We start from the raw sequence: 18,358 nt of genomic DNA, 5'->3' as shown, positions 1-18,358 counted from the left end.
GGTAGGGAAAAATCCAACACTAGAGATTGTAGAGAAAAGCTCTAATGGAGGGCCTGTTGTTGGGGCAAGTTTTGACGAAGGACATACAGGAAGACATTTAGTTGTAGGGTGGAGAATTTAGAGGTGTTGTTGTTGTTGCAGCTGCTATAAGAGGCGTCACTACTATAGGAAAAGGCGTTGCTATTGCTGCTGCAAGGAGAGACATTGTCGTAGTTGCTGCAGGAAAAGACATTGTTGTTGCTCTTGAAACCTAGGAGATTTTTGGCAGAGAAACAAGGAGAATTCAGTTAAAGAAAAGTTACTTTTGCTGCTGCTGAAGAGACGTTGGGAGGCTTCAGGCAGAGAAGGGCCTGCAACAGGGAGAATCAGATTCAGTGGCAGGCCTGCGACAGGGAAATTCCGGTTGGAGACAAGCCAGCTAGGGCTTGTAGGGAGGAACACTCGGGAGGAAGCTGACTGGGGCTTTTAGGGTGGAACACCTGATAAGAAGTCCGTAGGGAGGAGTGACCTGTTGGAAGGAGGAGATTCAGGTAAAGATGCGGTGAAAATGTGGGCCTTGAAGAAGACGCAAGCCTGAAGATCAGCAGAGGAGATTATGGTGGCTATTGGAAGCTAGGGTTTATTCCAAGACTTTAATAGCATGTAAAAAACAAGTTTGGAGAGGAATAATTCTCTTGATTCATTTTACTCACATGTATGGTACATATATATAGGGAAAACAATCCCTCATAATTTACGAACTTACCAAATATATCTATTCTAAATTAGCAAAGATAATAATTCTGAAATAAAAAATAAAATAGCATAGAATAAGAAGGGAATAAACTAATCAACAATTTTCTAAATTGTCCTAATCAAATCTTCGAGGATCTTTTTAGATTTCATCTAGAATCTTCTCTGATTTTCTCATATATAAACACAAATGCTTGTATAAGGAAAATAATTGAGTGAATATATAGTATCTTATAATTATGTCCCTTATAGCATGGTATCAAAGTCTTCGCCTAGAATGCCTATGCCTAATTTTCTGTACACACTTCGGCAATGCCGCACTCATACTTCAAATCTACATTGACCTGCTCTCACAATTACTTCTAAGTGCCACTTTTTTGCGCTCTACCGGCGTCTATTGTCGTGAGATCCTTAACTTTGCTCTTGATATGAGGAACTTGGTCTCTTTTATTTCTCGTAGATATATGCATCTCTGTGATCAATCTTAATTCTTTGACGACAACTACATAAGTTTCTCTTATTCTTATTATATCGACACTCTTTTTTAATGCTCCATTGATGCCTTCTATTGATATCTCCATTTTAGTGTCTCATCCATTCTTCTCTAGTTTTTATTTTGTTGCTAACTTGTTGCATCTGTTTCACTCTTTCTTCTTTACAGGATCAACTGTGATTATTTGTGACACTTGTAATCTCTTGTTGCCAAAATTTTTGACTACTTTATCTTTAGTCACTATGTTTCCAAACTCAAGTTAACATATTCTATGCCATTTAGGGCTTACGGAGGAGAGAATTTTCTCAAGGAAGACTTATTATATCTATTTTATTAGATAGCCTATTTTTTTTTTTTTATGATTGGAATCTACACTAGTTGCTATTCTAGCATTCTTCATTATTGCATTCTGGTGTTTGTAACAAAATTTGAACTGTACTTTATCGGGCAAAAAAAACAAAACAAAACAAAAGGTTAATTTGCATTTAACATAAAATGATCAATATTAAAATTTGTGCTTATCTTGATAAAATTAGTCTCTCAAACGTATTATTTCTTATTTCCGAAGAACTGTATAGCTTATGTTTTAAGTACATCTGTGGTTTAATGCCTCTGTAGTTTAATTATCTAGCCCTATGTAAAACACTTGCATTTTTTAAACTGAAATTTTTTTTGTTTTTACCTTTTATTTTATCAATTCTTAGTTGTTTTAAAAAGTTTCAACTTAAGCATAAAGACTCTAGAATCTATGCTTTGCTGCAGCAACATATGTAGTTATGCCTTTATTTTTCTGTTAGTTTTGTTTATAACCTGGCTTGTTCTGCTATTGATATGAATTCATTTGCTGTCTTTTTTCTTCCAGCTCCGGCCCTAGCAATCCTGCCAAGGTCTCCACCTCCTTCAATGTCCTATTTGCACAAACCAAATGATGAAGCTAGTGGTGGAAACCATCGAAATCTAACCATGATTGTGGGCGTGTGTGCTGCACTTCTAATTGTTGTTATTATTATGGTTTTAGTAGTTTGCTTATGCAGATCTTTGAAAAGGAATAAGCCGTCTTCTAAGGAAGTAGGTGAGTTATTATAGTCCTTTTATATTTTTAAACCTATCCTTTTAATTTTTAAATTGTATTTTCAGCCACAACTTTAGTTGGCTTTTATTTTGTGTTTTAAGCAAGTTATGGGTAGTGTCAAAAGCATAGGAATAGATTGATTAATCTGATTGAACGGTTTCTTTTCAATGCAAACTATTCTATATTTGACTAAAAGTGCTTGGCCAACTAGTTTAGGATAGATGACGACTGGCTTATTAGTTTTTGAGCTACTATCATGTGTAAATGAATTACGCTAGCTACCAAAATTTGTTTATTTTACAAGTACAATTACAGTATTAGATATTATTTATTAATAAGGCAGTTATTTGAGATGTGCCAACCCACTGGATAGGATGGAAACTGACTTGATTTAATAAACATCATAATAGTTGTTGCCGTCGCTTTGAACCCAGCAATAATATGGAAGTATGTTGTTAAGAACTGTGCGTCAAATGAGGATGAAGCTCAGAATTAAACTTGTGTGAACCTCCCTTCGAACTTACCATCAGGGTGCAACCACTATTTATCTATAGAATATTTTTCAACTATCAGTTTTAAGATTAAATCAATGCTCAGAATTGGCTTTGCAAATCTTCAAATTCTCTCTCTATGTGCCATCTTAAATCCTCATGCTGGGTGGAGACATTTTAAGTTCCATTGGCCGTAGCGCTCTATAGTACTCATTCTATCATAAGCTTTTGTAGGGAATAATGCGGAGTCATTCCTATTCCTCTACCATCAGGGATATGTTCTAGGGAGCCAATTATGTTAGGCATTTGATTTGGCCAAACCTTGAATCTAGCACTTGATGCATGATAGTTTAGGGTTCTGGTTTTCTAATGCGAGTAGGATAATGCAATTAATACGGATAAGACAGAAAATTTGATTTCATAAATCTAGTACCCCTGAATAAAAAGTAACTCAATTTCTTCAGGTGCAAACATGAAATAATGATAATTTGAATTTTAATGGAGGGTCTGCAGCATTATTATAAATTGTCATCTTTGGGACAAATTATTATTGACTTCATTATTTATAGCTTTATTGAAATTTTTGGGTTATAGGTGGGCTCTTTTAAAGGGCTGCAGTGCACTTAATAACATTGTTTGCCTTTATGCATCATTCATGAGCCTTCGGCTATCCATAATGACTCTATCATTTAAAGATTATTTAATGAAATTCAATTTCCATGACACCTCTTAGAGAAACTTTAAATTTTCATATTTTTCAATGCAATAAGATTGGATGCCCTTTTTTCCTGTTAAATGAGGTAGTACAATATTTGTTATTTTTAGTTTTAGAAATCCTTTTAGGCTGTTTTAAGGTCTGAAAAAACTGTGAATGCAGTTACTTGTGACCTTTCTCGAGCAATGATTTGTGCCCCTTTGATAGCTTATGATGAGTAACATACCTGAAACAAATTGAAAGTGTAATTTCTACCATTTTTTTTTGGGTGAAGTTTTAATAGAACTTTAGCAGCTCTTCTAATGATTGAAAAAGTAACATTATTTTATCTGTTTTTAAATCTCAAAAAGTTTTCGTAGAGATATACTAGCACAAAACACATCATTCCTTTGTTTCAAGTAAATTTAAATTGAATGCAATTTGAATTAGATTTATAATTTAGCTTTGTATTAAACTTTACTTGAATCACACCATGTAAAGGAAATTGAAAGGCGACAAAATTATAAAAAGTGTGGTCTCTTAAAATTGGAATACCCTGATCTCCATCAAAAGGAAAATGGAAATGAGAATGAGGGAGTTTGTCATAAGGTTCCGAGTCAATTTCTCTAAAGATAGATGAAATATTTGATAAGATACCACCCAGAGATTTTTCCCTCATTTTGTGAGAACTTTAAAATCGGGTTCAAGTTTATCATAGGCACAAGCCTCTACGGTTAATTACCCATTTCGATAGTGGGAGAGTAGTTTCGATAAAGGCTATCCATTAAGCACTATGTATTCAAATTTAACATATAGTAGCAACAAATGTAAAATTGAAATTATAATTTATCACTATGAGCTTAGAGCAGATGGTAAAATAATGACAAAACCGATCAATATCTCATGGTTTCGTCATCCCAGATTGTCACGGTCCCTGGTTTATTTTATTAGAGGAGGTTGTCAATCCAATCTGATGAAATAATAATCTTTATCAGCGGCCATGAGTTGCTTCGTCCAATAAAGCCTTATAGAGCTAGATGAATATCTGTCTAAGAGGACTAATGTAAGTTGAACTTAGCTTACAGAGGACTTCGTGCCCTATCAAATATCCTCTATGATTAACAACTCAAAGGGAAAGACTGCCTTTAGAGAACATATTGGTCATAGCCATAACTTTAATATAATGATGAACATTGATTGTAAACAACCTTATTAGAAGGGCCTTTGGAGAACATACAGGTTATAGCCGCATATAATGATGACATTTGATTGCAAACTAACCTATCACAGGGATTTGGTTGTAATTGCTTTGTGGTGCCATTTGGTTACAAAATCATGTGAATAGAGGACTTGAGTCATATTGTTATTGGCATAAGATTATTTTAACTGCAAATTTAGTACTATAATTGATATGAGATGTCACACCTCATCTAGCCCCACTTTAGGGGTCAACTGTAGTGCTACAGAGACGGACAAATCGATCAGATTATATTGTCGCCATCACATATCTTGACTTGTAAAATTGGACATAGCTGGTAAAGAATCAGTCAAACTAAATCGCCGCAAACGTATATGATTCATTTCATTTAGTTATTCATTCATATTCATATATTTAAAAGTGTGAAAAAATCATATTACCTATATATATATATATATATATATATATATATATATATATATATATATATACATATATATACATATACTCTCGCTATCAGCTCTGCTAGAGTTTCGACTCATGGCGAACCCCAACAACTGTTATCGAATCTTATTAACCAGCATATTCGCATCAGATCATTCCTCGCTGCGTCTTCTCAGGCGTCGTCCCTTCTCGCCACGTCTTCCCTGTTGGTCGTTGGCTCGCTCTGTCTCGACCTTGACTCGGCTTGGGTCTGCGTCATTACGACGCGACACAGTTCGTGTTTTCGTTGTTTCTGTTTGATTTCGATGCCGAAAGGTTACATTTCTTCGTTCCGTCTATGCCCGTGCTTCTCTCCGACCCGACGCCATGCTTCCCGACACATTGTCGTTGCTTCTCGCTGTAGGTGATCGCCGATACCTCCCCTTTTCTGATGGCTCTTCTTCTTTCGCTGAACCGACGAAGGCCTTCTTTGCCCACGTCATGGGTAAGCCTCAGGTGGAGTCCGCGGTGGATTGTCGCGATGATACAGATGATTGACCTTTTGTTAAGAAGGGAAGTAGCTGACTATTTTTTTCTCTGACTCAGAAATTTCTACCATGACGGAAAAATTCAAGTTTGTTCTTATTGGAAAATTTCAATGGGGGCACCCCCACCTATGGATGCTATAAAAAAGAGTGTCGATGATCTTAAGCTACCAAACAAGTGGAAAGTGAGACTCATGGATGAAAAACATGTGGTGATTTAACTAACAGTGGCTGAAGACTAGACCTGAATTTTCTCCAAGAAATATCTTAATATCGCAGATAAATCAATGAAGTTGTTCAAGTGGTCTCTTGATTTTTACCCAAATCATGAAACTCCCACTGTACTAATATTGTTTAGTCTACCTGGTCTCAAGTTGCATTTTTTTTCACCATCAGGTTTTGACAACAATAATGGATATTGTTTAGTCTACCTGGTCTCCCATTGCATTTTTTTCTACCCATAATGGATATTGACAACAAATCGTCATGGAACACAGATGCCATATTGTACCCACTGTAAGATGTGTGGGCATATCCTTAATAAATGCTACAAGTTTCATCCTAATTTGAAAGCTAAAACTCAAGTGAATAAGGATGGGTCTAACCCCACTGCTTTGGATGTTTTATTTCCACTTGAGAAGGATATTGTTGCCCTTATGCCCCCCTCTATGGATATTGACAACAAATCGTCATGGAACACAGATCCCATATTGTACCCACTGTAAGATGTGTGGGCATATTCTTAATAAATGCCACAAGTTTCATCCTAATTTGAAAGCTAAGGCTCAAGTGAATAAGGATGGGTCTAACTCTACTGCTTTGGATATTTTAGTTCCATTTGAGAAGGATATTGTTGCCCCTATGCCCCCCTCATGACATTGATGGTACTGTTACTGCGAGTGATGTGATGCTGACATCTTCAAACGCCATAGAAAACAATACTGATGGACTATTACCTACAAAGGACAGTGTTCAAAACGACAATCAAGAGAACCTCGCAGCTCACCCTCTTCAGGAAGTATCCAGTGTAGAGGCAACCCATACTTCATAGATATTAGAACCTATTGTGGGTACTACGTTTGGTAATCCTTCTGCTTCAGCTCTACCACCTCGTCAAACTTATTCTTCGGATGAGAAATGACAAGTTTACACTTCCAGGAGGAAGAAGAAAAATGAAGATCTACTTGAGCTCAGGAGTCTTATGGATGGTAGTTTGGTTACGTTGGGTAATGGTACACACCTTACCAATCTGTTAGCTGGATCCCTTCTGAGAACTAGAGCCAGAGGCAAAACAAGATTGCGATGACCACCTTTTTCTCAGCGCCCGGGTGTTTTGGGCTTTTTTATTTTTATGCACACCTTTTTTTTAACTTTTTTTGGTGTGTTGTATCGTGTGGGTTGGGTGCCAATTTTTAGGCCCACCCATACAACCTATTTGTATCTTTTCTTTTTAATGTATTAGCCTTTGGGCTTATTAATACACACACACACATACATACATGTGTGTGTGCGCATGCATGCGCGTACTATAGTCTGTTGGTAGAGCAACCTTTCTGAAGGTTGTAAGTCTCCTCAGGTCACGGGTTCGAATACCCTCGTATGTAGGGTGTGGTACTCGAATATTTAAGACAACTAAGGATGGTCGGGGTTTATCTAATAGCCTTTAGTCATTCCTTTAATATAATTTTTTTTAAAAAAAACCCAAGGGCTAATATATTAGAAAGGAGCAAAAATGGGTTGGATGAGGGGCCGAAGTAAGAACCCAAAGCACTCAGTATACAAAACACACCAAAAACTCCAAAAACATACATGCATACCCACAACCATAATTATAAACTAGGCATGTAATCCCTACGCCAAAGTCTTCATTTTGAAGTAGTAGTCGGATCGGTGAGAGCTATAAATTTCAAACAGATGGAAAATATACTTGTTGAGATCTTCAAAACTCTAATAGGGAGTCTTTTCTTCCTACGTAAAATTCACAATCCGTTTTAGTTGGGTCACCCCTCAGATGCGTGTGTAGGCTGGCCAAAAAACGACGACGCAGAACCAAAACAGATGGAAGAGATACTTGTTGCACCAAGAACTGGAAGAAAGGGAGAATGAAAAGCTGGAGTAATTGATCTACCAAGAAAGGACCCATGAAAACACCTGTAAAATTCGCAGATCCAAACAGATAATGGGAGCTTGAGTACGACAAGTACGACAAAATGTACAATCACCTATTACCTCTGGTTCTAGGTACGGAGCTTGCTAACAAATGGTTAAGTTTTCTGCCATTATTCGAAACAATAAATTTATCATCCATTTAAGTTCCTGAGTTCTAGTAGGCCTTTATTATTCTTCTTCTTCCTAGATGTGTAAACCTCCAAATCTTCATCTGAAGACTGGCTCATCTGATCAATGTATTTGTCAAAAAATTACCGAGCGGCTCATCTGATCAATGTATTTGTCAAAAAATTACCCGGCAGGTGTAGGCTGTTGCACAATAGGATCCCCTTGTTTGCTCACAACAGGATCCCCTTGTGCCTGATTGACATTAAAGGGTTGCCGAAAGCTCACCTAGGGTAGAATTTTGAGCTTGAAGAGGGGGCAATGTATCCTCATCCACTACCGAAAGCTCACCTAGGGTAGAATTTTGAGCTTGAAGATGGGGCAATGTATCCTCATCCACTACCAACTGAGGGTCCACAGGAGGTATAATATGTGAGCAATCCCCTCAAGGAAAAAAGGAGCAAGCCTCAAAGGCTCCTCCACAGGTGAAGAAGTAGTCCCCTAAGGGCAATTAAACCAGACACCAACTCTTGCCTTATGATAATTTCCTCTACATGTGGAGTAGATGCGTTCAGAGCAGTAGGGTTAGACACATCCTTATGCAGTTGAGTTTTAGGTTTCAAGTTAGGATGGAGCTTGTGGCATTCCTTTAATATATGTGTGTGTGTGTGTGATTTCACATACTTACATAACTGTCAAAATGTTCACACCTTGCTGCTCGCCTCCTAGGCCTTCCAATAATCAACAACATAGAGCGAGTTATAGACTCAATAAAATAATCAAGACTAAAGAAAGATTTTATAACGGGAAAGAAATGTACATGATCATATGTAGCTTATATAAATGTCCACAACACATGTCACAACATATTATAATCATATAAAACATTTAAAAGAAAACATGTATTGCACGAAATCATGACAACTTTGTACTTCATAAGCATATCATGATTTTATAGGTATATCACACAAAACATGTATTGCACGAAATCATGACAACTTTGTACTTCATAAGCATATTAAACATGTACTTCATAAGCATATCATGATTTTATAGGTATATCACACAAATCATAAGAATGTCACTTGTTATTGTTATGCCTTAAACTATTTTTATGTCATGTCATGTTATTGGGTCGTCACCCAGCACCAATGTTATATAAGTTCTCGATAAAAGTTGGACCTCGCTCAACATAGCAATTATCAGTAACCTTATAACATTTCCATACATTCTATGTCCGTCTGATTCTAATGGTTTTCGGAGTTTCGTCTCCGTTTGAATGCTAGGACTCAGAATCCCATATTTCCTATCATTTGTATTTGCAGCATTCATGCAATAGCCTATCTATAACATTACTTGTGACATTTCTTAAATTATAGTTCTTGTAAGAAACATTCATCATAAGTATTTCATATATTATATACTTGAATCATATTATACAAATACCTGCAATCAATAATTTTATAAACATGTTCATTAGATTCATAACAAAGTACAATTATAATTTTCATAAGTGAAAGATCAAGTTTGTATTCATACAATCTATGCAAACATTCGTCCATAATATGCAGAAAATCCTATATGTAATTGAGTTAAGTATAATCACATGGAATCCTGCAAAGAGTTATTTTTGTAGTAAGCACATGATTATTTCACCTGAATTGATGGGACAACATTATAACAAGTTTCCCCAAGCTTGCATCGAGCTCACCGCCTAGTGTAAACAACTTGAAATTCATAAACCTTGAAAACCCATGAAATCTGCTATTGTGATCTTAATTTAATCTCAACTATAATTTTCTTACTTTAACCTGCCTCGAAATGGCTTCTCGACATAATTTTCTTGCTCTAACCTTCAAATTTGGGGCTTCCAACTTTCGATCTTTACCTCTTTTGATCATGTTATTTGGCATTTTTCCACGATTAAGTAGGCTAACATCGCTCTTGCCCGTATCTTTTGTCATTCCATCCTCCAATGCTAGAGATCTCACAATGCAAAGAAGCATGGGAGGCCTTTTGTCACCCCTAAGTTCATGGCTGCTACTATCCTGGGGGCTATCAAGAGGACTCATTCCTTCCCAATTCCGGGGCAATGGGATAGTAAACAGTCTTCTGCATTGTCCACGATGAAAGAACCTCTTTTGCACGGGTCTGAGGACCTTTTTTTTGTACCTTTTGTACTCTTATATTTATAGTTATTGCAAAATGCACACTTTTCAAGGGTACTTTCCTTTTTCGTTTCAAAGGTACTTTTCTATTCCATTCCCTCCTTTCCTTTTCCCTTAAGCCTTGCCCAACTCATGAAATGGATCTACTAGAGAGCGTAGCTCTCGATTCGACTGTCCTGTGGTTGTTACTGGAAAGCTATAGTGATAAGGAACATACATAATACATCAATTCATAGTAAATGTAAAAAAGGGAATGTTGGGAGGAAAATGAAGTTTCAAATAGAACCAAAATGAGATTCTCACTTACTAATCTCTTCCCAAAGTTTCAAATCTTGGTTTGCGGCCCTCTGTTGTGCCTCTATGCAAGTTCCTGACTCCAACTATAGTGCTGGAGTCACGGGTTCCTTGAGGCTAAGAAGAACGACTTGAAGGAGGGGAATGTAGGGCATGCTGCATTTTAACTTAGATCCCAATTAATCTCCTCCAATTGATCCATCTGATCGACACATGCACATTTAAGTGCGGGGAATGTTGGTAGAGAACAATGATATGAAGATTAAGTATTAATTAAGGATGTAGTTAACTTAATTAAATCATTATCTTATTATTTTTATTACTCATTGTATTCAGAACCCATATACATTGCTATATTCAATTTTTAGAATTTCATAAAATTGACTCAATCAAATTCCGAGAGATGTGATATTTTTGGTTTATTTTAAAAGTGCCAAAATTTTACCTAATATCTCAAAATTAGGTATTACGACTCTCCACTCCTTATAAAATGTCATTCTCAAAATTACTAAATTTACTTGAACAGAATGAGATATTTTGTCTCGTTTTCTTTCTTTTTCCAATGTAGTTTCTTTTTCAAGTATGCGATTTCATTTTATCTTCGCAAGAATTTGTCAGGTTCTCAGATTCTTAATATCAGTTTATTAAATTTTTTAGACTTTTCAATATAAGTTAAATATTTCTGTACTTTTATATTTTCGTGTGAAATTTTCTGATCCGAATATCAAACTCATTTTCTCAACATCGAAATGTCGAACACATCATGAATATCTACACATCTATTACTAAAGGTAGCCCGTATGCAACTAGACCGATTATTTCTATGATTTCAAAAGGACGATATATCTGAGACTCAATTTGTTTCTCTGATGAAATCTAGATTTATCTTTCTTTGTTCTGACTTGCAAAAATACAAAATCACCCATTTGAAATTACACTGATTTGTGTTTTGGGTCTAATATTATTGTTGTTGATCTTGAGCAGCTTTAAATCTATATCAGATTAACTAATCTATATCTGATTAACTTGATTTTCTCTGTGGCTTTATCAACGAACTTATTACATAACATTTGATGTTCGCTCATTTTAACCCAACTTAATGAAGTTCTACATTTTTTTTTATACAGTGTTTTATTTGATTTTCTCTGTGGCTTTATCAACGAACTTATTAACATAACATTTGATGTTCGCCCATTTTAACCCAACTTAATGAAGTTCTACGTTTTTTTTATACAGTGTTTTATAAAGAACCATTTTGATACAAGATTAATAGCTATTATTGTAGCTGAACTTGATCATCTGAATGTGATCTTTCTGATTGCCTCTAAAATCAAGGACATAAAGTGTCAATAGATCTTCCAAAACATGAATTATCCTTTTTGATTGTCCGTCAGTTGGTGGATGAAAATGCTACGTTAATATGCAAAATGGGTACCTGAGCCTTTTTTGAATGTCTTTCCACTACCCAGTTATGAAACTTCCATCTCTGTCAAAAACAAAAATGTTTGGAATTCCGTGCAGTTTGATAATTTATTTTACATATACATTGGTCAAATTTTCAACTAAATTTGTCTATTTAATTGACAAGAAATTAGTTAATTTTGATTGCGTGTCAATGATATCCAAATATTGTCATCGTTCTATTTTGAACAGGAAAATCCCATAGCAAAATTCATAGCAATTTATTCTCAATTTCATTCATGCATTTGCAATGAGTGTAGCAATTCGCTGGGTTTCTGATGCTCAACTTTTATAATTTTACGATCTTAACATTTTGATATATATTCAACAATATCTTTCTTCATACCCGACCGTCAAAATATTAATTCCAAATCCTTGTGCGTTTTTGTGCTGCCTGAATAAATTATGCTCTCTGAATGATGAGCCTCACGTAGGACTTTTGTCTCAACTCATAATCAACTGTTACCTACAACAACAACTTGTTTCTTATAACATTATTTTCATCAACAGTCATATCCAATCTCTTTTCTGATTGAAATTGTTTCAAGAGTTTTAAATATTTATTGTTAGCTTTTTTGGCTGCTTTAATTCAATATATCAGAGTTGGTTGTACAGTTAATAGATGATAATATCATATGTCACATGGTCTGCTGATTTCCAATTACAAAGCATCCATTTTTTTAATCAATTCCATCTCCTGAGTAATCCTCTAACTTGCACTACATGTGGATTTACGTTTCAATGCATCAACAACTATATTTACTCGGTCAGGACAATACTGTATATGTATATCATAATCTTTCATCAGCTATAGCCATCTCTGTCTTAGATTCAACTTTTTTGTGTGAAATGTATTTCAAATCCGGATGATCAGCAATGTACTCACATTCACACCATACAAACAGCTAACTCCAGATCATACATCAGATAATTTCTTTCTTACAACTTAAACTATTTGGATGCATAGGCTATTACCTTCTTATTTTCATTAAAACACGGCCTAATCCTCGCAACGATGCGTCACTGAAAATTTCAAACTCTTCTCTGTCCTCTTATATATTTGATTGATAAAATAATACTGGTTCAGTGGTCAAATATTTCTTTAATTCTTGAAAATTGTGTTCGCATTCTGCAGTCCATTTAAATTGAACATCTTTCGTCATCAGCTTGAACGACATAACTATATAGAAAGTCGTTTGACTAACCTCCTGTAATATTCGACTAATCGAAGAAAACTGTATACTTACATAAGATTCTCTGGAGCAGGTCATTCCTCAATTGCTTTCACCTTTTGAAGATCCACCAAGATTCTCTATCTACTGATAATATGCCCCGCGATTGCAATACTCCGTAGCCAAAATTCACATTTTGACAATTGTGCATATAATTGATTATGCCTCAACAACTTTAATACTATTCTTAAATGCTTGACATAATCATAATCAATTCTGAAAGTTAAATTTGATTGCTTGTCAATGATATCCAAATATTGTCATCATTCTGTTTGGAACGGGAAAATCCCATAGCAAAATTCATAGCAGTTTATTCTCATTTTCATTCATGCATTTGCAATGATTGTAGCAATTCGCCGGGTTTCTGATGCTCAACTTTTATAATTTTACAAGCTTAACATTCTGACATATATTCAACAATATCTTTCTTCACACCCGACCATCAAAATATTAATTCCAAATCCTTGTGTGTTTTTGAGCTGCGTGGTTAAATTATGCTCTCGAATGATTAGCCTCGTGTTAGACTTTTGTCTCAACTTATAATCAACAGTTACCTACAACAACAACTTGTTTCTTGTAACATCATTTTCATCAACAGTCACATTCTATCTCTTTTCTGATTGAAATTGTTTTAAGAGTTTTAAATATTTATTGTTAGCTTTTTTGGCTGCTTTAATTCAATATATCAGAGTTGGTTGTACAATTAATAGATGTTAATATCATATGTCACCTGATCTGCTAATTTCCAATTGCAAAGCATCCATTTTTTAATCAATACCATCTCCTGAGTAATCCTCTAACTTGCACTACATGTGGATTTACGTTTCAATGCATCAACAACTATATTTACTCGGTCAGGACAATACTGTATATGTATATTATAATCTTTCATCAGCTATAGCCATCTCTGTCTTAGATTCAACTTTTTTGTGTGAAATGTATTTCAAATCCGGATGATCAGCAATGTACTCACATTCACACCATACAAACAGCTAACTCCAGATCATACATCAGATAATTTCTTTCATACAACTTAAACTATTTGGATGCATAGGCTATTACCTTCTTATTTTCATTAAAACACGGCCTAATCCTCGCAACGATGCGTCACTGAAAATTTCAAACTCTTCTCTGTCTGATAAAATAATACTGGTTCAGTGGTCAAATATTTCTTTAATTCTTGAAAATTGTGTTCGCATTCTGCAGTCCATTTAAATTGAACATCTTTCGTCATCAGCTTGAACGACATAACTATATAGAAAGTCGTTTGACTAACCTCCTGTAATATTCGACTAATCGAAGAAAACTGTATACTTACATAAGATTCTCTGGAGCAGGTCATTCCTCAATTGCTTTCACCTTTTGAAGATCCACCAAGATTCTCTATCTACTGATAATATGCCCAGCGATTGCAATACTCCGTAGCCAAAATTCACATTTTGACAACTGTGCATATAGTTGATTATGCCTCAACAACTCTAATACTATTCTTAAATGCTTGGCATAATCATAATCAATTCTGAAAGTTAAATTTGATTGCTTGTCAATGATATCCAAATATTGTCATCATTCTGTTTGGAACGGGAAAATCCCATAGCAAAATTCATAGCAGTTTATTCTCATTTTCATTCATGCATTTGCAATGATTGTAGCAATTCGCCGGGTTTCTGATGCTCAACTTTTATAATTTTACAAGCTTAACATTCTGACATATATTCAACAATATCTTTCTTCACACCCGACCATCAAAATATTAATTCCAAATCCTTGTGTGTTTTTGTGCTGCGTGGTTAAATTATGCTCTCTGAATGATTAGCCTCGTGTTAGACTTTTGTCTCAACTTATAATCAACAGTTACCTACAACAACAACTTGTTTCTTGTAACATCATTTTCATCAACAGTCACATTCTATCTCTTTTCTGATTGAAATTGTTTTAAGAGTTTTAAATATTTATTGTTAGTTTTTGGGATGCTTTAATTCAATATATCAGAGTTGGTTGTACAATTAATAGATGTTAATATCATATGTCACCTGATCTGCTAATTTCCAATTGCAAAGCATCCATTTTTTAATCAATACCATCTCCTGAGTAATCCTCTAACTTGCACTACATGTGGATTTACGTTTCAATGCATCAACAACTATATTTACTCGGTCAGGATAATATTGCATATGTATATCATAGTCTTTCATCAGCTATAGCCATCTCCTCTGCCTTAGCTTCAATTTTTTTGTGTGAAATGTATTTCAAATCCGGATGATCAGCAATGAACTCGCATTTACACTATACAAACAACTAACTCCAGATCATGCATCAGATAATTTCTTTCTTACAACTTAAACTATTTGAATGCATAGGCTATTACCTTCTTATTTTCATTAAAATACGACCTAATCCTTGCAACGATGTGTCACTGAAAATTTCAAGCTCTTCTCTGTATGATAAAATAATACTGGTTCAGTGGTCAAATATTCCTTTAATTCTTGAAAATTGTGTTCACATTCTGCAGTCCATTTAAATTGAACATCTTTTGTCATCAGCTTGGACGACATAACTATATATGAAAGTCGTTTGACTAACCTCTTGTAATATTCAACTAATCGAAGAAAGCTGTATACTTACATAAGATTCTCTGGAGCAGGTCATTCCTCAATTTCTTTCACCTTTTGAAGATCCACTATGATTCCCTGTCTACTGATAATACGCCCCAAGGTTGCAATACTCTGTAGCCAAAATTCACATTTTGACAATTGTGCATATAATTGATTATGCCTCAACAACTTTAATACTATTCTTAAATGCTTGACATAATCATAATCAATTCTTGAATATATCATAATATCATCAATAAAGATTATGACAAACTAATCAACATAAGTTTAAAGATTCAATTCATTAAGTCCATGAATACAGCATTGTCAGTCGCAAAATTAGAAATTGTTGGCCGTCGGAATGGATATCCCGACGTCCGATTTTAAAAGAGGTTTAATTTAATTTATATATATAATTTGAAAAAAAGGTAATATTTTAATTTTTTTAAAATACAAGACCGAACCGATCTCATATCCGCAATTGTTCAAATAATCGAGCACAACACCGTAAAAAATACATCTATCCAGAGTAATAGACATATTATTTACTAGTGCGACTCGATTAAATAAACTAAAGATTTTATGACATTCATTTTAATCTTCGAACCTTTATGTTGACCGATAAGTTCCCTTATTTAATACTGGAGATTAAAATCAATTCATTAAGTCCATGAATACAGCATTGTCAGTCGCAAAATTAGAAATTGTTGGCCGTCGGAATGGATATCCCGACGTCCGATTTTAAAAGAGGTTTAATTTAATTTATATATATAATTTGAAAAAACAGTAATATTTTAATTCTTTTAAAATACAAGACCGAACCGATCTCATATCCGCAATAGTTTAAATAATCGAGCACAACACCGTAAACAATACATCTATCCAGAGTAATAGACATATTATTTACTAGTGCGACTCGATTAAATAAACTAAAGATTTTATGACATTCGTTTTAGTTTTCAAACCTTTATGTTGACCGACAAGTTCCCCTATTTAATACTGGAGATTAAATATGGTTTATTTTAAGCTGGGTTCTGTCTTTGATACACAAATATAATATACTGTTTGTTGTACCTTTTTTATGTCTATTTTTGATAATATTGCATTTTAAATAAATGTATTTTGGTGTTTTTGTTGCAGATATATCATTTTTAGACATTTAGAGAAAAAATGACAAAAGGAGCAAAATTTAAAGTAAAAACAATCAATTTTGGGGTTTAGCACATGATGCGCCAAAATCCAGAGCATTGGTGCATGATGCGCCAGGCGTGACATTTTCAAATTAAGGCGGTTTGAGACGAATTTTGTGTGAATTTTCAAAGGTACACTTGTTCTAAACACCCCATGCATGGAGTGATTCAATGCATTTAGACACTATGGAAGGTTCCAATTTGAAGGGATTTGACTCTTGGATCAATGAGACATATCCTTTGAAATTTGAAGTTTTGACTTTTGAATTTTGGAGTGAAATTGAAACTTTTTTCAGAGGAAGCAGCCCAATAGGAAGAGGGACTTCTAGAGTGTGACGAGAGGGAGAGTGAGAGAATTGGCATGAGTTAGAGTGAAAGAGAAGATATTTTCTTCTAGGGTTGTAAGAGGAGAGCAAAAATTTTACATTTCTAAGAGAGAATTGAGAGTGATTGTAAAGAAGGAAAAGCTTGGAGAGAACTTCTAAGAATTTGCTTGGGAAGGATTGTGAGTTAAGTTGTATTTTTCATTTCTTTTGTTTGTAAATTTATTTTTATATATGAAATCAGTGTTTTATGATATCATTCTCATGAATTCTGAGTTGTATTCTTTATTCTTCTCCCTACTTTGAAGAAATTGTTTTGTGAAGAATTGATTTTATTTTTTATGGTTTTAAATGTTAATAATTTGTGATGATTTGAACTTCGATCTTCATTTACTTTTCTATCTGACCAATTGAATTTGTTAAAATGCGTTGAGAAATATGTGTTCTGAAAAGGGGATATGATTTCTACAATAAATGGAAAATCACATTTGATTTCATGAGGGAGTATTTCGTCCATGGGATTGGGTGAAAATAAATAAGAAAATATACTTTATTGGATGTAGAATTAGAAGATTTTAAGGTGATAGATTAGAATCCCTAATTTGGTTCAGTTGATTGGAAACTAATGCGGGCATGTTAGTCCTCAGGTGAGGGAGTAGTGGGAGCTCTGGAGTGATAGTCGGTATCTTCCCAGCCTAACCACGGAATTAATAACCAAACTCTGGATTAGTTAGTATTCTTTATAGAGCTCGGGAGAGGGTAGAGGATAAAATTATTTCTATTTGACACAAAACAGTTTTTAAATATATTTTTCAAATGATTTCAATTTCTTCACAAGCCATATTTTCATTGTAAAGGAGAATGATGTTTTTTCATACTTGAACTTTTCGTCAACAAAAACCTTTATTTTATTTCAGTAATTTGCTTTTGAAAGTTTAGCATCTAGTTTAATTTACTTGTTATAGTCGTATATCTGCATATGTAGTAGCATTTCAATTAAGTAGTTTAACTTCAAACTTCGTACTTTGCTTTGTTTTTATTTTTAGTTTATAATATAATATAAATAGCTAGCTTATATATATTTCTAGCTTCCTTGTGTGATCGATATCTAGGATTCCATTAGAGCCCTGTATTACTCAAATGATACGTATACTTGCGTTATATGTAAAAGAGA

General features: G+C 34.5%; 1 protein-coding gene across 1 annotated transcript in view; it reads left to right on the top strand.

Moving 5' to 3' along the window:
- Positions 1-2,089: 2,089 nt before the first annotated feature.
- The window catches only part of LOC110019005 (receptor-like serine/threonine-protein kinase ALE2), an 89,671-nt gene continuing 73,402 nt past the window's right edge, over positions 2,090-18,358 (top strand). The window contains exon 1 of the mRNA XM_020716522.1: positions 2,090-2,297. Coding sequence (XP_020572181.1) covers positions 2,129-2,297 — 169 coding nt within the window. The 5' untranslated portion in view covers positions 2,090-2,128. The remainder of the gene's footprint in view (positions 2,298-18,358) is intronic.

The sequence above is a fragment of the Phalaenopsis equestris genome, unplaced genomic scaffold (genome assembly GCF_001263595.1).
Source record: "Phalaenopsis equestris unplaced genomic scaffold, ASM126359v1 Scaffold000038, whole genome shotgun sequence".
In the NCBI taxonomy this organism is placed as follows: domain Eukaryota; kingdom Viridiplantae; phylum Streptophyta; class Magnoliopsida; order Asparagales; family Orchidaceae; genus Phalaenopsis; species Phalaenopsis equestris.
Note: the sequence above shows the minus strand (reverse complement) of the source record. Positions and strands in the feature narration are given on the sequence as shown.